This window comes from Larimichthys crocea, chromosome X (assembly GCF_000972845.2).
Source record: "Larimichthys crocea isolate SSNF chromosome X, L_crocea_2.0, whole genome shotgun sequence".
Lineage (NCBI taxonomy): Eukaryota > Metazoa > Chordata > Actinopteri > Sciaenidae > Larimichthys > Larimichthys crocea.
In genome coordinates, this window is record NC_040020.1 from 36997624 (window position 1) to 37023984 (window position 26361).

General features: G+C 42.1%; 2 protein-coding genes and 2 gene segments (V, D, J or C); 2 read left to right on the plus strand and 2 right to left on the minus strand.

Annotated features, from left to right (window-relative positions):
• Positions 1–1791: 1791 nt before the first annotated feature.
• patl1 (PAT1 homolog 1, processing body mRNA decay factor) lies at positions 1792–16161 on the minus strand. The gene is made up of 20 exons (XM_019275870.2): positions 16042–16161; positions 13907–14012; positions 13025–13252; positions 12573–12836; positions 11828–11916; positions 11094–11174; positions 10715–10915; positions 10404–10505; positions 8769–8855; positions 7800–8020; positions 7560–7704; positions 6041–6158; positions 5843–5940; positions 5606–5665; positions 5343–5488; positions 5061–5220; positions 4058–4183; positions 2594–2685; positions 2311–2460; positions 1792–2193 (listed from the first exon to the last, which is right to left on the minus strand). The coding sequence occupies exons 1-20, from the start codon at positions 16054–16056 to the stop codon at positions 2172–2174; spliced, it is 2511 nt and encodes an 836-aa protein (XP_019131415.1). The 5' UTR covers positions 16057–16161; the 3' UTR covers positions 1792–2171.
• LOC109142349 (hypothetical protein) lies at positions 14132–19483 on the plus strand. Of its 5 annotated transcripts, none has more exons than XM_027282447.1 (5): positions 14132–14304; positions 16455–16623; positions 16740–16844; positions 17039–17669; positions 17993–19483. In XM_027282447.1, exons 1-5 carry the CDS (start codon positions 14252–14254, stop codon positions 18199–18201), a joined length of 1167 nt encoding a protein of 388 aa, XP_027138248.1. In that variant the 5' UTR covers positions 14132–14251; the 3' UTR covers positions 18202–19483. The 5 variants fall into 5 exon arrangements, with proteins under 5 accessions (XP_027138248.1, XP_027138249.1, XP_027138250.1 ...); XM_027282448.1 differs by lacking the exon at positions 14132–14304 and adding an exon at positions 14342–15406; XM_027282449.1 differs by lacking the exon at positions 14132–14304 and adding an exon at positions 15849–16010.
• Positions 19484–21220: 1737 nt separating this feature from the next.
• Positions 21221–21758, plus strand: LOC113746502 (Ig kappa chain V region 3381-like). The segment is given in 2 exon segments: positions 21221–21304; positions 21412–21758. Coding segments are annotated over 2 exon segments (384 nt in total).
• A 1963-nt stretch (positions 21759–23721) lies between these two features.
• On the minus strand, positions 23722–25145 carry LOC109139725 (Ig kappa-b4 chain C region-like; the record flags this gene model as incomplete). The annotated part of the segment is given in 2 exon segments: positions 23722–24251; positions 25067–25145. Coding segments are annotated over 2 exon segments (402 nt in total), but the record flags the coding sequence as incomplete, so codon positions are not given.
• Between the last annotated feature and the right edge of the window lie 1216 nt (positions 25146–26361).

Genomic DNA, 26361 nt, shown 5'->3' on the forward strand with positions numbered 1-26361 from the left:
AAACCCACAGCCAAATATAGAAAAATACAGCTATGTGGCATTTTTTCTCTGACTGTGATGGATCTGAGTCTGCACTGCTGCACTGTGGATCGGTGAAGCTGTACATTTCCTCCTCTGCTGTTGAGGTGGTCTGCCCAGGTGAGACACTAACAAACCCTGGCCCAGTAAGGTCGACAAACACTAATTATTGCTAATCATGATCTTAATCATGGTTCCCCTTGTTCATTGTGCTGCTGATGTTGTATTACACACACACAATTCACAGTAATATTTTAAACATGCCATCCTGAATTTGCATTTATCTGAATTATTTTTAGACCCTTTGTTCAGATACACAAGTCCAATCCTCCATCTCACCCTCTGGGTGGTAAATGTACCACTATGCTCACAGCTAGTTGCTAAATTTAGATTGCAGTCTGTTTGTCCTTGGTTTGTCTCTAAAACTGGGGGCATTAAATCCTAACAAATATCAATTCCTACAAAATGTTGTTTTGAAGACAGCTGACCACATCACAAAAAACACAAATTTTATATACCATAATGTTGCTTTGAGGGTCTGTTTAAGAGGAAACACTAAATGTAATCTGAAATAATCTAGATTATATATAAGTACATTTTATGTGAATCAACCACTTCATCCTGTTGTATATCGGCACATTTATAGTATTTATAGCATTCTGTGAATATAGTGTGAACTATACTGTCATATACTTGCACATCAGCTTGCACTACAGCTCCTTTGTTTTTAGAAGATACTGTATATATATTTATATTGTTTATATTTTAATACTTGTTTTTTTATCTTCAATTCTTTCTATTTTTCTACTTAATGTTTATTCTGCACCAATTACACCAAGTCGAATTCCTTGTAAGTGCAAACCTACTTGGCAATAAACTTGATTCTGAAAGCTGTGGGATCCCTCAAGGCTCAATACTGGGCCCATTGTTGTTCTGTCTGTAGAGATTGCCTGAAGACCACATAATGGACAAACACATTATAATAATGATGCTGATGATAGTTATACCTATCTGCATCTCCTGGAACTCTAAACCCTATTAAATTCTCAGTTTAATGCAACACTGCCATAAATAATTGACTAGTCTAATAACATCCTGCAGCTCAGAAAAAGATCTAAATTCTTATGCAGAGTAAGACATGTATTGTCTCTGGCTAGTGCAGAAAAAAAAAAATACTTCTTGTCTATGAAGCCCTGCACAGCCTTGCTGTCTGCTTTTTCAGTCTGAACCAGGCACACCTCTTAGGTTATTTGGCTTGGCTGTTCTGGTTGTTCCAAGGGTTAAATCCTAATGATGGAGAAGCACGTTTTGAGTGTATTTTGTCCTACCGTCAACAAATAACTTTCTCTTTCAACTTCCTAGGTCATGAGGGGGCAGAAGGCAAGAACTGAGGATGTGAAGGGGGGATGAAGGCAACTTAATGTGAAGATTTTGTTAAAGAGGAAGATAATTTACTTTTTTTTTTTCCACTCACTCTCTACAGATGAATTTTGGTTCATTTTATTCCATGTATCAGTTGCATTTGTCTCAAAGCATTTTGACTAGATTTTTAAGTGCTCAAATTCTTAACCCTCTTTGATTCTGCCATGTTATAATTTACTTCAAATTTCAAATGTAGGTTAGAACTTAATTGTTGCAGGTGAACATAAACGTCTTGCTTCCACTTCTCATTCTCAAGTCAAACATGTCCACAAGCTTCTTTAAACATTGAGATTGAGACAATCTAAAAAATTACACACGACAGACAGATATGCAGAGAAGCACAATTCCACATTTTTATATAATAGAAATACTTTTTAATTTGAAGGTTCATCACAGGCAAAAATCGTAAACAAGATATTTAAAAATGCAGATTTCACTTTTATCATTCAAACGGTCTCATTTCATGCTCTCTGTGTGTCACTGTCATACACACATACACACACATACAAATGCACACATATCAGAGACTTAACAAAAAAGAAGAAAAAAAAGAAAAGAAAAACAAAAGTAACTAGAGATTCTTCTGGATTAAAATTATCCACCATGGATTCACCTCAAGAGCGCACGCACATGCACACACACATACATACACTCTTCTGACACGCACGCACACACAAAAAAAAGGTCTGCATCGAGTGGGGAGGGGGTTGTGTTGATGTCTGTTGTAACTTCTACCTGGACAGAGCAGAGATCCTGAGGATGGAAAAAGACAATAAAAGAATTTTTATACAGCACCCTAAATATGTCCAACCAAAGCAACATGTCACTGTGTGTGTGTGTGTGTGTGTGTGTGTGTGTGATGTAACTCACTGTAGCTTCTCCTGCAACAGCTCCAACCTCTGCCGATCGACATAGCGTGACAGGAGGGAGAGCAGGTTGGGAGGGGTGAAGAGGGGTGGAGAGAGCGATGAGGAGGGAACGCTGAGCAACTCCCTCGTCACTGAAAACACCAGTTCAGTCCTGGACGGGTCGGTGTGGGTTTACGGGGATCAGCGGGAGAAAAAACAAGACAAAAAACAGACAAAGAAGTGACGAGAGTGTCAGTGTAAAATGAGAAGCCACAGAGAAAGTAGGGCGCACACACACAGCTTACCATCGATTGTCGTCCATGAGTTGACAGTTAGGGTCGGAGCTTTGCATCCTTTCTCCTTCACTCAGGATCAGATACAGCAGTGTCACACCAAACTAGACAGAAAGAAACACAGAGGTGTGTGAAGGTGTGTGAAAGTGTGTGTAAAAAATTCCATTTTCCAGAGTTGCAAAGTTCAAAGACAAACACAAACACAAGTTCTATGAGTACCACTGTTTGTTAGGGCGGCCGCAAAAGACCTCCTGCTGTTGAACGGGAAACACCCCTGTTTCCAGTACAGGTCTGACATTCCTTAGCCAACAGTGCTCCTACCTAAGAACTACAAGTATCAAGTTAGCTATCCAGGATCAGAAATTTTACCACTTTTAGTGCCCCCAGTGTCCCCAATATGGACAGCTGTACTTATGATCAAAAACTAGCGATTCAACAATTTTGTGTGAAAGCGTGTGTGTGAAAGCGTGTGTGTGAAAGTGTGTGTGTGTAGAGTTTGGTTGGTTTCTGCTTTTGCAGTTACGGTCATGGTGTACAAACTTAAACCAGTTTGATTCTGCACAAAACAGCCTGAACTGGAATTTAATATTACGTGGCAAACTAACAGTTCTACCTCTGTCAGTTTCAAATTAAAAGACCTGTAGTGTTTCAATGAACAAGGCTTTTATTGTGAAACATTTGCAGGAACACGCTGTGGAACACTTTGCTCTTCACTCAAGCAGAGGCTGAGTCGCCAAGTAAAACTCAGAGCAACCAGTGGAGTGCAGTCCAGCTTAATGTCATACGGATGGCCCAAGCTTTGCGTGTGACACTGCTTCTTTAAAAACAGGTAACCAATATATAGTTTTATTTTTTAAAGGCTCAATAATCTGTGTACAGAAATAGCAGGCAGTGGGATTGTTGGGATTATTCTTCATAGTTTTTAGATGTGACACGTTCTGTGCGTGCTGTGGCCATCAGAGCTAATTGCGGCTGATCAAATCAACTTCTGATCATAAAAACTGACAAAGGGAAAACTATTTAACTACGCAGAATATTTATGTGTTTTTTTTTAAGTAGCACATAAATCAGAAAAAGTGACCAAGTAACGTGCCCGGTGGAGTTTCCCTGTTAGAGTCTTTGCATCCACACTTCCATGGAGTCTGCTTCTATATTAGCCCAGAGTGGGTAAACTAAACACACCGGCTCTACATCGCTCATCGCATGTTTCACTTTGTGTTTGGGAGGAGTGGGTGAAGGGAGTTAGTTGCAATCAGTAATTTCACTGCTATACACACACTGGACATCTGAGGGGATGTGTTGTCAACAAAGACGATATAGAAGATGGTCATGTGATCATCAGTACTATGTCAAAGTGATGTCTGTGGTGATTGATCAGGACACAGTTTGCTGTGCTTCAGTGCAGTGAGGCTCTGACTGATTAGACTGACTAATAAGTGACTGCAGATTGTATCAGTGTGCAGTTTGTGTGTGTACCTTGTTGTGCAGTACTGTGGCCAGTTGGCCCTCGTTGCCCTGAAGCTCCTGGAGCAGGTCTGTGAGGGCGGAGCTCGACAATGACTGGATCACTGCAGAAACCGGCTCCACTAACCAGCACAGCACCTGAACAAGATGGCAGAGAGAGGATGGAGGCAGAGACTGGTTAACGGAGTGTATAGTCACAGGCAAGACAAGTGAAGACAAGGCTCCCTGCAGTGTTTCATAGTAAAAAACCTACTACACTGAACAATAAAACAAGCAGCAGAGGCTTCTGTTCGCCAGGATCTGTCTGGATTTATGTATGTATGTGACTACTTGCAAACTGCACCCCCCTCCTCTCATTTTATTTCAACTATAGATAAATCATAAATCTGTTATACTGAAGTTACAATTTTCAATTTACAAGGGAGGATTTTAGTAATACAGTGCAGAATTAAATGTCTTCAAGCGAGCAGTCATGCAGATGTAGCTGTGACCTCACATCCAGACACTGCAAATAGGAACAAATGTTTAAGTGCAGTCACCTAACAAGCTTCTCTCTCTGCTATGATCAGGAAGAATGTTCTAGACACGACAGGCCTGAGGATCCTAAATGACCACGCTTCCCAGGACTCTTTATTCCTTATTGCTGCTGTTGGTTGTTAGAACTGACTCAGCTGCTCAGAGATATGTTTCACTGTATAAATTAAAATGAAAAAATAACAACACTGCATCATCTTACCACATTAATGTAGAAACATCAAAATGTGTCTTGTTTGCTGGTCAGAACTCAGGCACCTCTAAACTGACTGAGTGACATATTTCCTGGATATTTATATTCTATTTCTAAGTTTCCCTGACATGTTTAAGAACAATTCTTCATTATGTAAGACTACTGACAACACTGCCTCTGCTTCACCAGCAGATGTCATGTTTCCTTTTCTATACATGTTGATACAGCTGAATGAATAAAAATACTGGATGTTTGTGTCAACACAATGGCGCGGCTTCAAATGGTTACCTGGTCCTGCTTGTCCTTCTTGGCCAGGGCGGGAAGGTTGCGGGCAATCGCCATGACAACGGCGGCGGCCTGGGGCGATGGCAGGAGGGGGAGGAGCCTGGAGATGAGGCGCTTTCCCTTCCTTACAGACATGATCATCACACACTGCTCATCACTAACTCTTTAAGAGGAAGACAAAAAGAATTAGTGGAGATGGACATGCTGCTGTACCACATGCAGCGTGGAGACCAGCAGAGTGGGACAAGAACAAACATCGAAGAAGGATAAGAAGGTTCCTCCTACCTGTCGTCCCACTCCTTCTCCCGCAGAGAGTTGCACAGCTGCACGGTGTTGGTTTTGTGCTGCTCCAGCAGAGCCTCACGGTCCTCCTCTGGCGCCTGGACAAAACGCTTCTCAAAGTCTTGAACCTCCAGCAGCAAACTATACATCTGGAGGACAGGGGTGGAGCAGGAGCAGGGGGTAAGGGTCACAGTGACAGATTTAGGATTCAGGAGTTTATCCTGGACACTGAATGTTCTCAACATGTACAGTCTTCCTGCACTTACCTTCTCCACGGTGTAGAGGATCTGTCGCCTCTTATTCCAAACCTGCTTCTCTCTTTTCTCCTGGAGACAGACAGACAGTAAGTAAATATTCCTGCCTCATTTTCAAAGTAGCCGACTTTTAGCTGATGTTCCTGCAACTTTCTGGTATTTTTTATCTTTTGGCTGCTTACAGAGAGCTTAGAGATTAGTGTGTACACACCTTTTCAAGAAAAAAACTGATCAAACATGTCAACAGACCTCGTCATCTGTGCGAGATGTCACCACGGCATCAATCATCTTGCGGGGATTGTTGACGCTGGACACGGTCAGCTTACCCAGAGAACCTGCAAACTGAACTGTTGACAAACACGTGTCAGCATTTAACAGACGTCTCCAGTATTGTGTGTGTACTACTGGAGAGTGGAGAATTCACTGCCGTGTTCTGATGTCACTTACCTGGTCTGTAGGTGTGTTCAACCTTGGCGACCTGTGGAGTGATCAGTTTTGTGGTGTGTTCTTTCTTGCTGCTGTCCTGCTCTCTTTCCTGACGTTTCTCCATCTTTTCGTAGTAGTTCTACACACACACACACACACACACACACACAGTAAGTGTCAGTAATCATCAACCAACATTATTGCTTAAACTCATCAGGTCAAAGTAATGGCAATCACACAGTCAGGGTGAAGTCTTATTGCACAAGTGTTCCATGATGATATAAATCAACATATCCTCACAGCCGAATGAATTATCAATTGTTTTATTGAGCACTGATTTCTTTTGCTTTAATGTATGTATTTAATAATGCTTTAATGACAATGTAAAAAAGTGCTTTTAAATAAGACTCAGACAGGGAACGGGACAGAGAGTAGCATGACATGCAACAAAAGTTGTGTCATCCACTGTAACTACCAGGTGCTCCGAGCCATGTCAAGTTTTAAATGATTGAATTCATTTGTGTATTTGTGTAGAGAGCTTCTGGACAGACAGCTGAAGAACATGGGTTTACTAATTGGACCTCTTTAATGTGAATACACTACGAGAAGGTGAATGGCAACTGTGTGTTTTTGCTTCATGCACAACTCGATTGATTAACTGCGTGTCCATCTATTGTCTTTTTGACATGTGTTAAAAACAAACTGATTTATCGAGGAATAGCAGGTTGTAAATAGTCCATCAATAGTGAAACTCAAAGACACAAAATCTGGCCTCAAAATTGACCCTCTGGTTTCAGCAAAACCTCTGGCAGTCTGAGCCCAAAGCCCCACTGGGCACGTCTCTGTCAATGCAACGGTGCAACACTGTTTTAGTCTGCCCAGCACACGACTTTAACCCCCACCCGGAGCGTTTCAGAAGCGTTTAACCCACCAGACTTTGGTTTCCTGGTTTATGTGCTTCTAAATATGCTTCTGCGCGTGTCAATATGCTACGTAGTGCATTTGTTTAACTTTTGTCTGTTTTTTTACGACCAGAAATTTGCACTGAATATTTTATTTTGATAATATTTCTCTATGCTGTTTCTGTGTCTGGCTTCCTGTCAGCTCGAGGTGCTCTGTGTAAACTGACGCGGGCTGATCGAGGCATCCTTCAAAGCGCTTCTGAACTGGACTGTGGCGTGTCGCTGCAGCGTCTGTTTAACCGCCATTAAAAGTGACAAAGCACAATCAACGTCCATACTAGCCGTTAGATTCATATCCACTATGTGAGATACAAAACTTGGTCTGATACTGCAGATAAAATACATTTTCTATTTATTTAAAATTCAATATATTTGAGTTTTGGATTGTTTGTCGAACAACAATTTGACGATGCTGCTTCAGCACTTTTCATTATTTTTATTCAAACAAACATTAGTACTTTACTCACTGAGATTACACTGAACTGATGAAGGACTCAAACAAGCCAACCAATGAAAAGGCCACATACTGAGCCCCCAACATGTGTGCAGCTAACAGTGTAACAACATCACAAACCCACCTGATAGTAGTAGTCATCCAGATAAGGGTCAGTACTTTGCAACTGCATCATCTGGATTTTGGTTACCCATTCCTTCTCTTTCTGGGTCATCAGGTTACTGTAGGGGTCTCTGCTGCGTCGGTCCCCTGCAGTCCTGCCACGATCCCTGCAGGACAGACAGACACATGCTCTACATTTAACCTACTCATGGAAGTTATGAGGACGCTGTAGTGTGTCTTGATGCACGTATGACTTTCTTACCCTCCTCGGTTCTGCATGCGCTGGGTGAGCATGCGACGGTGCTGGGGGTGCAGGTGGGTGGTGTTGTGTCGGATGGGTGGTGTGTGGTTAGGGGGACCGTGAGGGGGCGGCGGGCCCATTCGGTGACCGTGTGGAGGAGGAGGACCCCCGAAGAACGGCCTGAAACCACCACCGCCTGGTAATAATGGAGGCGCCGGGCCACCGCGGGGAAAACCAGCCACCTGAGGAGGGAGGGAGAGAGAGAGAGAGAGACCGAGAGGACAGAGAGAGACAGCGAGAGCTGAACCCAGTGTGAGAGAAGCACTCATGACCTGGTAAAACACTGTCTGCTGTGGCCGCACTCCTCTGAGAAGCAGCTCTCTCCTGCAAAGTTCTGCCCTCATAGTGGGGGTGCCAGGTTAGCTAGAAGAAGCTGACATTTGTACTTTACTCAGTTCGATTGGGCGGAGAATGCCTAAAAATGTCACACCTTCATTTGGTTTGGTTCTCTTTCACACTGCATACACTGAAAGCGGACCAAACCACCTGGACAACGTCATGCAGTTACAACTGCTGCTCATTTTGGGGGGGTATTGCCAAAAACAAGCACTGACCAGGAAGAGGAAAACCCGGCTCATCGATCGACTTTCTGATCTTTGGTTTGCTGGACAGTCCGTTTGCTTTCCCACTTGCAAGTGGACTGAGACCCACATTTTCAGGCGGACACTTGTTTGGTTGCACCAGAGTTCGGATGAGCTTTCACACATGCCCAAACGAACCGGACAATCCAAGGAAACAAACTCTGGTCCGTTTAAAACTGACCAAACAGCGCTGGTGTGAAAGCGCCCTACAGTACTTCTGAAGTAAGAGCATTTTTCATTCTCTCATTATTACCCATCATCACAGCTGTAGTGTGTATCCAAGGAACAGGAAGTTCAGCACCTCACCAATATAAAAGACTGTGTGTGTGTGTGTATGTGTGATACCAACCTGAGAGTTGAGCAGCTGGGCCCGTTGAATCTGAGACAGGACTGGACCGACTCCAGGAGGGAATGGACCACGACACAGAGGGGAGTTCTGAAAAAAAGAGCAGCAAACAGAAACTTCATAACACTGAAATCTAAAAATGTAAAGTGTGCGTCTCTCTCAGATTTGGTCATTACTTAATGTTTTAGGAAACACATTTATTTAGAGTTGCACGATACCCACGGTATACACGGTACCCCGCGGTGCCAAATCATAACCGTCGCTACTATACTAGAAATTTTACACGACGGTACTACCGTGGATTACTATACTACCGGTGCCAGTCTCCGCTACATAGCGGCCGCCTCTACTCTCCTCCCGGCTTCTCACTGCATGCTACTCCTTTGTAAACAAACCAACATGGAACCGCAACCGAACTACACAGCTGCTGAATGATTGGCTGTTTGCCTGTTACTGGTGACGTCCAGGGATATGATAGGCTGTTTCCGCACGCTGGGTCCGCCCGTCTGTTAGCTGATTGGCAGAACGAACTCCATGAAGACAGCTCCGCTTCGATAGAAACTCGCTTCAAAACAAACAACAAGCTAAAGTTCTGTCTCGCCCAGACACGAGACAACACACTCACCATGGCAGAAGCACCGGGCCCGAGCAGCGAGTCTGCCGTGGCGTCTTCGTCAGTGGCAACACTAATTTTGCTTAAAAAACAAACGTCGTTGTTTCAAACTAACTTGTACAAATACATTGCAGTTTATAAAAATAATAATAATAAAAAAAGGCCGCAGTATCGCGATAATACCCGGAACCGCGATACTTTGTCTGTTATAGTATCATGGTTACTCATTTTAGTATCGTGACAACTCTACATTTATTCACTTTCTAGATCAGAGTGATACCACTCTCTTGTCTGTGAGTCAATGTACACTCTCATTTCTACTGCACACGTGAACATCAATATCAGTCTCCTGTATTAATAATAACTGGAATAAGTCTTGAACAAAAACAAAAACATATCGGTCAACCGATAATGACCCATATCAATGTTCAAACTGTTCGTAGGTGAAATCACAGAAACTCTTCTGCAGGCGTGTGATTGGCCAATGAGCAGCTGGCCAAACCCAAACGCTGCTTATCAAATCTCTAATATCTTTTGTCTTTCACTTTCAGCTACAAAACCTGGACTAACGGTTCAAACTAGTGTTTGAGGACCTTGAGGAAGCTGTGAGCTGGAGCATACTCAAAGTCGACAGCTCTCTCGCTTTCATTTCTGAACTGTCCGAAAAAGTCAAGTGTACATAAAGAATATCTTATTTGCTTAGCAGCACTGCTGTGTCGTTAGCTGCCTGGCACAAACACAAACGTGCACGCTCACGTCATCTTGTAAAACACACCAGACAGCGCTCACGTGATTCCACTGCAAACCAACGGCAGCTTCCCTGCTGTCCTTCTAAAACTGAGCTTAAAATCCTTTCTCCTCTTGGACAGCTCATAGCTAAAGTAACATCACATTGCTGCATTTGTTCTCGTGTCGTGCAAAAAAAAAAAAAAAAAAAAAGGAACCTCAAGACGTTCTTTGATTTAAAGTGTGTAAAAAGTTCTAAAACTTGAGGGGAGGATGAAGGAAGGAGAGGAAGAACTCACAGCTATATTGAGGAGGGTGTTTGGTGACAGACGCTCAGGGAAGGGAGGAGGGTATCTGTGCTGGACTGGGGCTCTGACATGAACCGCCATGGGATGGTGGATCTACACATACGAAGATACACACATAAAGACACATACAGACACACACACACGGTGGGGTTAACAGCAACAAAGATAACGCAGCATAGTAACTACAACTAATAATGACTAAAGGTGCTCTAATGATCTCAAAAGGTTTAGCTTTACAAAGACACATAAATAATAATATAATCAAAATAATAATAATAATAGAACAGTTGCTTGCTACTTACCTGATGATTCAGGGTGTGGCTCATTGGCTGTTTGGGTGGGGTCCCAATAGGCACTGCCCTCACCGGAGGGGATCCAATCACAGGGGAGGAAGAGCGTGGAGGTGGGACCCTCTCTGACAAATCCTGTCCTTCATCACTCCTACCCGGAGGTGGTCGCTTAGGAAGACCCACCTCCTTGATTATAGACATTAGTGGACTATCCTGAGGAGGAAAAAAGAAGGCAAAATAAAAGATTAGAAACGTACAGATGAAAAGAAAAAAGTCTGGAGATATAGTTGTGTATTCGTGTTGAAGCTTCCCCTGTATGACTCAGCATGTTGCCATGAACAGTACGTATGAGCTGAGGTGGAGCTGTTAAACTCCAACAACACACCCTCACCTCCATGTGTGTAACGAGTCCGGGGGTGACGCTGACCGGCCCAAAGCCCATACTGTTCTCCCAGATACTGTGAGAGTTCATCTGAGAGAGATCATGAGAGGAAATGTATTCAAACACATGTCCCACAGCGAGCCAGCAATACAAAACATATCTGACAGCATCAAGATGAATCCTGGAAATGATTCCAGTTTTAATTTCACATCATTGCCATTAAATGAACTGATTCCAGGCTGAATACGAGTACACTGCTTGGAGGAAAAGGCTGACAAGCTGCTCATCTTTCATTATTATTCTGCCATTAGTCCTAGATAGATCTTCACATCAGGAAAGCTGATGTGGAAAAACAAAAACAGCTAACCTCTTCTTTCACATGTTCCATTATATAATTTAACAAAATAACTTTTCAGGCTTTAAAAATACTGTGTCACGATCAGATTTTATATTCTTTTCTTTATCGAGTCTTGATCAACAGTTTGATCGTTTTATGTCCTGACAACTGTCCTTTACATTTTCAAGTTCTTCTTTAAAATGATGAGCTACACAGTATCAAGTGTGACATAAGGCCATATATTTTTTGGAATGTACCACACTAAAGTCCATATAGTTAGATTTTAAAGAAAAACCTATTTAAGATGTTTTTTATTTCAATACTGAAAGCTTATTGATATAAAACCAATATTGTGACACCCCTATAGCATACAGAACAGAAGTACACAGATAATGAAAAAACTAACCTGGCCCATAGAAGCAGTCCCTCTGCGCAGCAAGTGCTGCTGCTGTTGATAGCTGAGCATGGATGAGGGGGGAGGGCCAGGAGGAAGGCCTGGGATAGTTCAGAGTACAGCAGTGTGAGTGAAACATGACCAGTACACAGAACACAGCCGAATTAACCACACAGTCAGAAAATAGCTGAAAATATGCTGCAGTATCTGTATGTAACACATCAATGTGTTTTGAGAAGTTTGTTGAGAAACTTCAAACCAAAAACACCAACAAGCACTCATGGACACAACAGAAGATATAGAGACCTGAATGAATAAATACATCTGCAACACAGCAAATGAAATCAATCTGTTCATAGAAAACCAAGTGGTATCCAATGACATCACTAATGCTTTACTAGTCCATGCCTGAATGCTGTGTTTGCATCTTCAACATAATATCAGATAATCTAAGAAGGAGGAGAATTTATCCACTAGTTAGTCAATCAATAACTTTGGTATAGAGATACAATCAAATGTGTATTTATGGAGATCCAAAATACGTGGCACTGAAGAAGTATCAATACTAGTTGGACATCATAAAAACACAGCAGTTCTTATTTTCGGGTGATTAAACACTAATGAAAACATAGTTATGAATATAGTTACATATTCTGTAAATAGAGCCCCATAAATCTTACATACTAGACCTTTATTGGCTGGTAACAGATTACAGTTCACCAATATAAAGAAATAAAAGGAGAGCATTCATTCTCACCAGAGGTGGAGGGCCCCGGAGGCAGCTGGTGCTGGGGGTGATGGGGATGCTGGTGTGGTTGAGTGGGATGTGGGATGGAGGAGGGCTGGGGCAGGACTCTGGATCTGTCCAGCCCCTGAAGAACAGACAGACTGGATCCTGAAGAGCCGGGGGACGGACCGGGCCTCTCAGCCGCACCGACCCCAGCGATGGCTGGGTCGGCATCCAGGATGAATCTGGCCAGAGACTCTGCCAGATCGCCTCCCCCTCCTCGATCCTCCACATCTGAAAGGACAGTTTGACTGTTGGTGTTTTTTTTCTTTTTCTTTGCATTTTATCTGAAGCAGCCAGTCAAGAACAAATTTCAAATCTTAGACTGAAAATGACCAGAAAAGTAAGAAATACTGTGATCCCACAAACAAATGAACAGGATTCCTGAGTGAAGTCAGCCTTCCTCTAATTACATCACTGACCTGATGGAGGCAGTCCAGAGGAAGACGAGGTGAATTTGAGTGAAGGGAGGGATGATGGCATGTGGAGATGGACCGCAGAGGACGGGAGACGGGTGGAGGAGGAGTCCCCAGCTCCTCCTAAATCAGATTCTCCTCCCATGCCCCCTCCTCCTAACCCCAGTCCCCCTCCTAGCCCGCCCCTCTCGTCGAGCTCAGCGAGGCGTTTGTGTTCCTCCTGCCAGTCGTCATCTGGAGGAGCAGACAGAGTGCTTGTTTGTTTTATGGCAGTGCTGTGATCTTACACATCTTTTTAGAGGCGTGTGAGGTTTTCTGTCTTAACTTTGACACGCTGTCTCAAAGGTGCATCATGAAGCTGACCAACAATAATGAACGCTTACAAACCAGTTCACACCTGACCAGCATCAAAGTGTCCCCTGGGGGAATCTGACCCCTTTAAATATGCTGTTTTATTAAGATCAGTTCAGCTCACATCAACATAATGAAGACATACATTAAAGATGAATGCATGTCGCAGATGATTGGGTAAATCTTACATTTGCAGGAACAAGGTTAAGTGTTAATTTCACATGAAACTTTAATCTGAATTTTAAGGAGACAATTCTGCTGCTTCAGTTTGTCTCATCTCATCGATGTGATTTGACTACTGATTTTCATACATTATACACCCAAAGTTGCAGTCAGGTGTCAGACAGTGACACAAAAACCCATCTGAACCATACATGCTCAAAACACATGATGTTTGGCTGCTCGGCAACCTGGAATGAATCTTGAAACCTTCAAACTTAACTGGATTCAAATTGTGATTATGAACGAGCATTGGAACACTGATTCTGCACGCCGAGTGTGCAAACACATTTCAAATGTACGTTAGACAGCACTGACCGATGGCCCCGGCTCCGAAGGTGTCATCGTTGAACTGATCAATTTCATCTTCCTCTTCTATGAGCCCCTCATCTTCCTCCTCCAGCGTACAGTCTTCATCCAGGGACTGCGAGGACAGCGGCGAAGACAGATGATGAGACAAGGAGACGTGGTCAAGGAGGGGAGAAAAGTGAATCAATGTAAATGTTGACAGGAAGGGAAAGATTAACATTGTTGAACTACTGAAGAAGAAGACGTGATTCAAATGTTCTGACGGGTTGTGAGGGATTGATTAGAGTTTGTTTCCAGTAATGATGATCTCATTGATTTGTGTTACCAGAAAGTAAAGTCGAGCTGCACTTCCTAATGATTTACTTGAGCATCCTCCGTGTGTGCAGAGTAGGAGGCGGCACTCAAAGGTACGTCCAGGTTTCACAAACGCAGAAAGAATTCGGTGGAATCAATCAAAGCTATATTTTTCAGCTTACAGATCAATATTTTTAAATGATAGGTTTTTAAATTGTATAGGACACTCGTAGGGTTTTATAACTGCAACAGCTACAGACAAATGTTGTCCAAAGGACATTAAAATTAATATTGCAATTCTTTTCCAAGTTACTAAGATTGTGTCAGTCCATAGGATTTGTTTCTATTATCACACCTGTTCCTGACCATCTTAAAAGGTAGAAATGACCAGTTATCTGTCCACCATCCGTCATGTTGTAAAACCTTAAACACTAGAGGGTAGATGAGTTAATTATATAAAGGTTAATGACATTAACAAAGACTCTCACTTCAGTATCCTAGTTAAAAACACACGTGCCCTTGAAATGACTCTGAAGTTCAGCCATCATGAATTACACCTGGTGTGCCAAAGGTTTGTTGGGTTCCAAGACGTGACGCTTATGAGTGCTTTATGGATACACTGACATAATATCCAACGTCAAGCGGTAAGAGTATCTAATGTAGCTGCAACTCCAAATGATCAAACCACACATCTTAAGCGACGTATTCACGATAACTGGTGTGTTGATGACTTCTTTACTGCTTGACAACAGCAGCAGATGAAACCTTTCAACGTGCAAATAAAGGAATCACTCATAGCAGCGATGAGCTCAGGTTTCAAAAGGAATTTCTGAGGAAGTGTCAACATAACTATGATCTTTGTCATGTCTAAATGCTGCGGCGAGTCAGCAGAACTGCTCACTTTGAGTACCTGCAGAAAAAAAGCCAAGTTACGCAGACGAGCTTGCCTCTGTGTTTCCTAAAAATCTAAAAGGGAATCTCAAACACAGAGGACCGCGCGCTCTCAGTGGAACATCACATCATAGGAGTGTGTGAGCATCTGAAATGAAGCATCAATCTGCTTCTGCTAATGTCTCACACTAATGAATGTGACGTTGATTTAATTATAGAGGAGACCGGTGGCCTGTGTGGACTGTTCGTGTCATAGTCAGGTGCCAGAGATATTCAGCTCGGCTCAGCCAGCATGGGACAAAGTCATGGAGCACAGAGGACAAGGTGTGAGTGAAACTTGATTTAAACAGCAGTTCAACCGCGCTGCTGGTGTGTACGTGAACATATGCAGACTTAGCTCTGGGTAAATAGCCACATTAGTTAGCAGTGACCGAGAACGGGGGAAACGTCACAGCACAGACACCGTTAACGTTAAACATCCAGGTAACGTTAAGTGAAACACACCGTGAACAAACAGAGCTCAGGACTGTTTTCCAAAAACCTCTGGCAGCCTGTAGGTAGCAACCCGTTAGCCACGATGCTAATGCTGACGTTACATCACGCAGCAGGACCCACGGCGAGGGAAACTACAGCGTGAAGACTGACAAATGTGGGACCTTCTGGACACGGCTTCATACTGCCACACACCGGCCTTACACAGCTGAGCTTCATTTATGAGACGGCTGGCTCGTCCTCGTCACCAGCGGCAGGCAGCGCTCACCTTTCGTCCGGCTCATGTCACCAGGCAAGCGGGCTGCTTTGCAGGCCGCCAACCGCATTGGCTCTGGCAGTCAATAAACAATGGACAACATTCTCCGTGTGAATGACGCGCAGGCTGGAATTACCGCCGGCTCCCCTATAAAACGCGTGAATGCACCTTCAGAAACGGGTACGCGGGGGTTTAGGGGTACGGCACTCACCTGAAATCGAAACATCTATCTTTAGTCTGTCGGGAAAAGAGGCGCATCGGGAGCGAGGCAGCGCGAAAATGACGCAGGAGTGGGGACGTCCACTTGAGCGTGTGTTACGGAGCGAACGTGAACGAGCGCGTATTTGGGCACACACACACGCACACACACGCACACACACACGCACACGCACACACGGGGGCGGCGCTGTTGTTTTCATTCTGCGTATAAAGTCATGAGATCATAAGGAAGAGCTATGAAATACCAGAAACACAGATAACAGCGGAAAAGGTAAACATAACTGAATATCAGCAGCGTGTTCTCTGTTAAAACACGCTCTCTCAGCTGTGGCTCTACATGCAGTCTATTCGGTCATAACAATGTTAGAGAGCGTGTAACTGTCTTATGTGTTTGTGTTCACATAGGTGTGTGTGTGTCAGCCGCACCATGGTTCAGTGGCAGATCTGCTCTGTGCAGGACCTGATGAATTCAGGCTTCGGCCGTCCTTTCCCACGACATGGCCTTCAGCTCCTGTTCTGGTTTGCCAATCACTGTGTGACCTGTGAACTCATTAACTTTGTAGTCATCATGAAGGTAAGATTAGACTATCTATCTATCTATCTATCTATCTATCTATCTATCTATCTAATATGTTTCCAATTAAATTCTGTATGAGAAGAAGTCACTTGAAATGTGGAATGTTTCCACAGCTGGTGTCAGATTGTCAACCAGAGAATGGTTTCTACGGCTTCCACATGTTTGGTAATATTGAGGAACTCCTGCCTCTGCTGGACAGGCGCAACAAGAAGAGACAGGTGTGTGATATCTTTCTTTCTGATCTTTGCGTTCTGATCAAAGATCAGGAACACTACAGCCTGTTGTATAAAGACTTTCTAGACCGGAGGAGCTCTGTCAAGCCTGAGAAAATGACCCTGATCATGTCATCGGGGTTATCTCAGCTTGGTCTTGGAGACATTTACAGGGTTGTGCTCTCTGTCTCTCTCTCCAGGTTGCGTACTATGAAGTTGGCAACCTTAACACAAAAACTTACCCAGCTGCTGCAAACCTCCCCACATATGTGAGGGAAAATTATGTGCTGGAGGGTAATCGTAATGATTACAACACAGACCGTATCATCATCAGTTACCAGGTGAGAACTAGGGTGGTGGAGACGGTGTATGTCACAGAGCATGACGGAGCAGGCTGTGGGCGGTTCAGTCCGGACAGGACCCATGAAATCAGCTTTGAGCTGATCCGAGCCCTGCAGAGCCCGCAGCTGGATCTCACCACCTTTCTTATCCAGACGGGCTACTATGCATTGGTCCAGGCGGTCCAGACCAATGATGTACAAGACATTCACTACCCAGTGCAGACCTACAGTGGATCTACAACAGGAACAACGCAGAGTCATGACGTACAGTTCTTCTCACAAGCCTTCAACCAGCATCTAGGTGTCAGCATAGCGCCCTTCAGCTATGACCAGCACCAGCACTACATTGTCAACGTAACGTCACACAACAACACACTCGTGGGGAACTACGGTGAAGTGCAACATGAATACAGGAGGCCTAAAGCCATCAAGTGGCCTCACTCTTTGAGGCAAAGCTATTGGCTGTCTGGATGGGAGCAGTTTTATGAAGGTGAAGGACAATCGTCTTTTGCTTCTCTATGTGTCTCATACTGTAGTTCTTTGCATTTCAACAGTAGGATTATTTGCATGTGAGCAAGTCTCAGTAGGAAGTAAGTTTTAAGTGTACAGCTCGTGCTAGCTACAGTGATTGAAATTACATTTTTTTCTTCTCAGCTGTTGTCATTTTATTTATCCAGGTCTCCATACATCTATCCTTGAGTTGAACAAACTATAGTTCATGTTTATATCCATTGCCAACTTACTCCAGAATTAACTCTACTGTAAAAGAAAGCTTATTAAAGTGTATTTAATGCTGGCTATTTCTGTCTTCAGGTTTGAAAGAAGAAGCCAAGAAGAGGAGCGGAGGTGGTGGCGTCAGCTTCTTCAAGATTCTCCTCAGTGTTGGAGCGCTCTGCATAGCAGCCAAATGTTTCAGCTGGCTGAGGAGCTGGTGGAAGGTGGATGAAACTGTCATCAAGAAGATCCCGTGGAGGGCTCCAAGTTATCCACACACACACATCATGCTGGATTACGTATACTAGGATTTTAGCTTCTAGACTTTTGTAATGATGACACATGCAGATATTTGGATATTTTGTACAATGATAAACTCATGCTAATGTTAGTCATTTGTGAATGAACCTGGAATCATCAAAGTCTCCCTTTTAGGTGGACTGACAAGATATAATTCCATACTGGATTTTTCATGTTATTTTCCATACTGGAAAAAAATCATCGTAATTTTGACGTAATGATCTTGTAAAGATCTTAAGTTTGATTTTAGGAACATGAAACGAATCAATCAAAACTGTCATTAGATTGAGACAGTGAATTGTGTTCGCAACATCAACTGCACTAAGACCAGAGAAAGTGAAAATATAATTTCTTTTTTAGTTAATTTGTAAACATAAAAATGTGATTTTAAAATATTTAATTCTTCACACTGATTACATCATCATAAGTTGAGGATGATATCAAATATTTTGATGAAATATAGATGTGTTCGACCCAACCTAACATCCCGATGGTCATCTCTTTTATATGTTTGGGCGTACTAGGCTACAGTGGGCAGTACCCTAAAACTTCGCATTCATTTCAGATAAACTTTGTAATATACAGTATTTTGCTAGAACTGGATTTATTCCTCCATTACTTAACACTAGAAGAAAATTATGAAGGGATCTTTTTATAGCCAGTATGAACAGCAGGAATCATTTCAACAAAGCTGTTTCAGTGTTATTATAAGAAACTGTCATTAGATTGTGACAGATTTGAACAGGGTTACGTGGTACAACATAGATCTCCATTCAGCCACTCAAGTGTAAGACAGGCTGTCCATATGCAGTGCTGTTTGTGATCTGGATTTATTTTATGTCAGCCAACTCAGCTTCATCTTCATTCTGACGTGGCTTTCTTTGTGTCTAGTAGACGCTTTTAGAAAACAAAAGATGGCATCATATTGAGTCATTCGTTCGACGGCCCATCCCTCATAGCACACACACACAGGATGCCAGAGACTAGGAGTAATTTACTGTCACCACATTAGACTGTTGTTGGTGGACATCTGCTGGATTGCTTCACCGAACAAAACAGAGACACAAACATTTTTTTATAGCAGCAGATGGCAGCATTGAGTGAGAAATAATTTGGGATCAACATGAAACTATTGTCAGACAAATAACACCTCCACTGTAATGTTCTCCACTATATTAGGTTTTAAAAGTTAATAAAGAGTTGTTTTTCCCCTTTCTATCAGGTAATAAAGCAAAGTAAAAGTGTTGTTTATCTAATAATTAATTAAAGGCTTTACACTTTCTAACAAGCCATCAGGTCTGTAGTGTGTATTGTCCACACACACACACACACACACACATACACACACACTCTAAAAACGGATTTCATGAACTAGATTAAATATTTCATCAGATTTTCTTGGATGAAATGAATCAACAGTATCTCACTATCTGTCCACTTGATCATGACCTTTGACCTCAGCCTCATTCTGGATCACAGCTATTCAAACTTTTTCCACTTAAAGGAAAATATAAAGATGCAGAGAAACCTTCTCAATCAAAGTCGTGTCAAACTGATGAAATCGTACAGTTGAACAATTTAAATATACATTTTCAAATTCACATTTTTAGGACTTCATGTCTGTGTTGGCTCACAAATTTAAAATATTCATCTGCTGAGGAAGGTCATGTAATTTGATCCAAAGCTCCAGAACAGATACTAAATGGACCTTGTGGTGAATTGGTTTTATTAACTGATGGGGGTTCCCGTCGGGGGCAGTCTCTTTTTGGCACTACACCAGGCTTGTCTAGGGTGTGTTTACGGCCCAACCCGGCGTTCATACCTAAGGAGGTGGAATCTGCTCACAGATGCCCCACAGTGGAACTGAAGGCTTTTTATCCTTTGCCGTTTGAGTCAGCGGAGGAGGGCAGATTGAACACTGTGCCCTGTGCGTGCATTACGTGTGTTGTAAAGAGAGATGCAGGATCACAAAAACATCACGCTGGACAGGAGGTGTGCCGAAAAACAAGTTGACTTTTATTCTTGTATTAAACAAAGAAGGTCTTTTAACAAAGACAAACGAGGTGCTGCTCTGCTCATAGCATTCCACAAAAAAAACTACTAACCAACCCAAAAATATATATACTAAAAATATAGAAGATAGTGCTGGAGACTGGTGCTTCAGAAACTGGTTGATGTCATCCCAGTCTGGGTCAGGGGCCAGGAGGGTAGTAGTCTATATCTTCCATAGTGAAACACGGAACAAAGTTAGAAAAAGCACGTTGGGTTACTTAACGTAATCCCTGGTTCTTTGATAACAGAGTGAGGTGTTTCACCGACAGTTCCCTCCTTGCATGTATGAGGGAAGAAACCGCTAAGAATGGCCCGGACAGGGTGGTCTAAAGAGGGGGCAGGCCCTTCCCCCACACGTCGACCTGTGTCATTGGAGCTTCCGTAATGGTTTTACCAGAAGCAATTTCCATAGTGAAACACCTTATTCTGTTATCAAAGAACCAGGGATTACGATAAATAACCCAACGTTCTTTTTCTACTTTCTACAACGTTTCTTTCTACTTACTTCAGGATACCATGGCTAAAGAGACACACTATGAGGTGAGACTTAACAACTTAGTGGATAAGTATGTACTATAGTACTATATATGATGTAATCCCAGAATGTGTTAATATCAACAATGATGACAAAGTCTTCCTCCTATGTGAGTTAAAATGTTAAATTATGGAATAAAGCATAACATATAAAAACATGAAAAAATATTTCATCTAAAGAAAAATATTTTCTTTGTCTTACAGCTTTAAATGTCACTATTTGAAGTTGAATAATGTTAAATCAGTGTGATGACATAAAGAGAGAGACTGTGTTGCTCAGTGCTAAGTCAGACCAGGACTGAAAACATCTGGTTTCTCCTTATTGTCAACATTTCCATAAAGAGCCACTTTGCATCAGCAGCACCATGCTCCAGTGCTCTGGGAGAGTTTATAGTCCTGAGAGTTGAACACTGGATGACTGACAGCTGTCCTTCATGACAACAGAAGCCACAGAAATCCTCCTCATCAAAAACATGACTTTGATCTCCGTCCTCATCTGGACTCTCCTCTGCTGCTGCTTCACAGGTAAAGTCCAGAGAATCAAACTCCTCTCCTCTATGAACATCCGTCCCTCTGAAATGAAGCCCACAAAACCATGACGCTGCTTTATGTTTTTGTGTCTGTATCCTCAGAGTCCAGAGGCCAGGTCACAGTGACTCAGCCTGGAGCAGTGAGCTCTGCTGTGGGAGGCTCCGTCACCATCAACTGTAGGACCAGTCAGAATGTTTATGTTGGGAGCAATTACCACCATTTAGCCTGGTACCAACAGAGAGATGGAGAAACTCCTAAACTGCTCATTTACTGGGCTAGCACTCGACCATCAGGGATTCCAGCTCGTTTTACAGGCAGTGGATCAAACTCTGACTTCACTCTGACCATCAGTGGAGTTCAGACTGAAGATGCAGCAGTTTACTACTGTCAGAGTCTACACTACATCAACAGTCAGCATGTGTTCACACAGTGAAAAAGCGTCGTACAAAAACCTCCCTCAGTCAGACTGAACAGAAACTGAACTGACTGCTGCAGCTGGAAGCTACTGCAGAGACTGATACACTTCACTGAGGACATAAATATTTCAAACCAGAATACTTAACTGACCTGAACCAAAAGTTATTTCACTCTAAAAACCAAGTATTACGCCTCCTAATTCATGAAATCCTTTCATAAATTATCAAATTGTCTTTAGCTCAGAAAGAAATCATCAGATCAAGTTGAAAGTTCAAATTGGTCCTCACAAAAATATAAGTACTAGAACACACATGTATACATTTTTAGTACATTTAATTATAAAAAGTGACGGTGTGAATTTCCATCACTTCCATCACTTTCTATCTCAGGTGTAAGTTACTGAAAATTAAGCTTTTTGTTGATGACATCTGATTATACATTACACAACACTATCAACACAATCTTCCCTTGTAGTACAACATAATCTGATCAATAGTTAATATAGGTTGTCTGATTTCACAATCTCCAATTTCAACTATACTGCAAAGCTTAATTAAGACTTGATAACTTTCATTGCACTCAACTTTAAATGTGCCATATGTACGATTCAGAAGCATTTTACACGTTGAATTTATGTTTTAATCACTTTGTATTGCTAAGTGGTGAACAGGTTGTAACATGATTTTCTTCTAACAGCCTGTTACAGTGACTCTGAACAAATTTGCAAGGAAAATCTGAAGGATGGGATGTGTTTATGTGCACTTCCCAGTGCCTTATTCTCTCTCTGCTTCATCATTCCAGGAAACCATGTGTGAAACAAATATAAATTGACAACTTACAGCTATGCAATACAATTTTCCTTTTTTTAAAAACTTTCCCCGCCCCTAAAACAAGGTGAACAGAGACAGACCAGACAAACAACAACAAAGAACAAAGAAACAAACAGAAAACACGCACATAAACTAAACCTTTCAACATTAACCCATTCCACCCTGGCTCAAGTAGGGATCACACAGCATTCCACAGAGCAGCACTTAATCTGGCAGGACCTGCAAGTCCTTAAAGTATGAAATAAAAAGTTGCCATTTGCAGAAGAACTTATCAGTACACCCTCTCATCGTGTATTCAATCTTCTCAAGTTTAAGGAAGAGCATGGTCCTTTATGCCACTGTGATACAGAAGGAGGGTTAGGAGATTTCCATTGAAGGAGGAGGCGGCGTTTGGCAATTAAAGAGGTGAAATTTATAATTTCTCTTTGGACCAAATTTAGTTGCCCTGGTTTAACAGGAGTGCCAAAGATAGCAATAAATGGACAGGGCTGTATATCAGTTCCCATTATGGTGGATATTATGTTAAAATAACTGAACCAATAGTTATGCAGGCGTGGGCAAAAGAAAAACATGTGGCTCAAATTGCACTGTGAATTTGAACAACGATCACATTTGTCCTCTATTTCCGGGAAGATTTTAGACAACCTTGAATTGGAAAAATGAACCCTATGTATAACCTTAAACTGGATTAGTGCCAGACGTGCACAGGATGAAACAGCACCTGACCTATTCCCCACCCCACCCCACCAAGCTTCATCAATTTGAAGACCTATCTCCTCTTCCCAAGCAGCCCTCGTCTTTAGGTTGGAGTGATCACCAAGGTCCAGGATAAGATTATACAGTTCTGAAAATGCTTTTTATTATTTTGATTATTTATTCAAGTATTAAGAATCATTTCTAGCTACAAATTAACAACATGACCATAACATGGATCTTCTTCAAGGGCAGACTTTAGTAATAACAGATTCACCATTGAAATGCACTAAGCATGTGTATTGTTACCAAATGTAGTTGGCATATGTCAAACTGGATGAATGATAGAAGAATATATACAGTCTTAAAAACATTCAAGTCATTTGGAAAACATGGACTTGTTATTTTGCATTAATCTGACTAATGTTCCTAATATATAATATATGTCAAAGAAGGAAGTCAGAATACATGTCACTTTTATAACATACATGATGAAATCTTTATTGTTGTAAATTGTTGAAACCATCAACAAGCAAGAAGACGTTAATGTTGAAACATGTCATGAGAGAGAGAGAGAGAGAGAGAGAGAGAGAGAGAAGAGAGAGAGAGAGAGAGAGAGAGCAGACTGAGAGCAGTAGCAGAGTAAAACCAGTATCAGAGTCGCAGTGAGTCAGGTCATTACTGGGAACACTGGTCTCTCCTCAGTGTCGTGGATAGTGAAGTCTGGGAGCCCTGGGTGGCCTCACAGGTTACAGAGTCCACCTTCATCCACTGGTCTGCATCGAGCCTCAGGGTGCTGCTCCAGCTGTAGAGGCCGTCCTTCTCCAGCACCACAGGGCTCCTGCTCTCCTCCCAGCTGATGCTGCTGCTGCTGTCCACCTTCCAGGACAGACTCCAGTCTGAGGGGAAGCCCTTGTTGGCCAGACACATGAGTGTGGCCTTCCCCTGCTGCAGCTGCTCACTGGAGGGAGGCAGCACCGTCAGGGTGGGGGCGGTATCACCTAGGAGACACCAATCAGATTAGAGGACAGGGACCACACAGCTGTCAATCAACCAGCAGACACTTGGACACCTTTACTGTGTGAGAGTTGATTTAGTCCTTTCAGGAGTTTCTGTCAGATGATTTTTCTGCTCCACCAGTCACTCACTCACACATTGTTTCACTTCCCTTCAAGAAGCCTGTCATGCATGTCAGCACAGAGAGAATCATCATACACAATGACCTGAAATATATCAGACTAGACTGGAAATGAATATGCTTTGAACAAAATAAATTAAAGATCTATATTTTCGTCAGAAGGACAAACATTAATCAGATCCACTGTTAAAGGACATTGTCGGCCAAAGATAAGTGAGGACAATGTTTACAATGTTCATATGATAGATTTAAAAAGCTCACAGCCTCAGAAAACTGTCAAAGTTATTTCAAACTGAGCTCAAAAGACTATCAGAGACTTTCTATATATTATATAGATTATATCAGGGATTTCATTGTATTTTAAACATTTCCCTCTTTATTCACACAGTTTAAAATACTTTGAATTCAACTTCCAAACAGTTTAAAACAGAAAATTAAAGGCTGAATTTAAATTTAGTAGAATACAAGTGTTTCCTTTCCTACAGTTCAAGCTGTTCACGTTTCACAAATGAACTGGAAAAAGTCATGAAAAGTTCAGTAAAGTGGCTTTAAGTTCAACTTCAAGGTTAAAGTGATTTCGATCAGTCCAATGGAAATTTAAAGTTACTCAAATGTTCAGACACAAAATTTTAAACATTAACTGATGATACCATAATTAATATTTGAGCAGAGACTTACTTCCAACATTCAGTCTGGTTCCTCCACCAAAAGTCCACCACAGTGATACAAACTCATTGAGCCGCCGTACAAAAACCTCTCACTGTGGAGAGACACGGCTCTCTGACTGTGACACAAACAAACTCAACATCAACACTTCCTGTTTTTAAAAGAATGAACTATTTCATATCATATTGATCAAACAGAGACAGAACTGTTCAGAATTAGTCACATTTTGACAGATAGAAGTTCACATCTGTCTAAAAGTCAAAGTGGATTTCCATCCATCAGCTGTAGGACCAGTCAGAATGTTAAATTTTAAACAATACTATGAATTATCTTGGTACCAACAGAGATAGAGAAACTCCAAAAACAGATTATTTACGATGCTACCCATCCACATCAGGATTCCAGCTCGTTTTACAGGCAGTGGATCAAACTCTGACTTCACTCTGACCATCAGTGGAGTTCAGACTGAAGAGTGCAGCAGTTTACTACTTCAGAGTGAAACACTAATCAACAGTCTGCATGTGTTCACACAGTGAAAAAGTGTCGTACAAAAACCTCCCTCAGTCAGAATGAACAGAAACTGAACTGACTGCTGCAGCTGGAAGCTACTGCAGAGACTGATACACTTCACTGAGGACAAACACACACACACACACACACCACCACCACACTGTCATGAGAAAAGACTTGGTCATGACCTTTGACTTAGCTTCAAACTGAACCACAGCTGTTTCAAATATATCCAGTTCAGTGAAAATATGAAGACACAGATCAGCATCAGAAACCTTCATGATCAAAGATGGACCAGAAACAAAAACACTTTTTAAAACTGACTGAATGCATCAGATTCTGAAAAAGCAGAGTTTGATTTTGGGGTGTTTGTGATACTCTGTCTTCATCATTTCACAGCCATTCCTTTCATAATGATGAATGATTATTTTGTCAGCTGGGGAAACAAAAACCACGACAAAATTCAGCATCACAAACAGGAAAGAGCATCATTTTGCTCCAGTAAAAGATTGAAGTAGTTTTGCTTTTTATCTAATCATGTTCTGTCTGTATCTGTATAAAAGACCTCTGTTAAAAACTCTTCAGTACTGGTCAGACCAATCTTTTGAAAAAAAAGGCGTGCAAAGTCATTTATTAAATCCTCAAAGTCCATTCCCCTCTAATTTTCTACCTGTCTGCATCTCTTGCACTAACTGATATATATAGGAATCATGACAAAGTCTTGTTGTTGTCTTCCTCATATTTGGTCTAGCAGCACTGAAAGTGATTGGTGCCGCCCAATGCCAATCCAGCAAAGG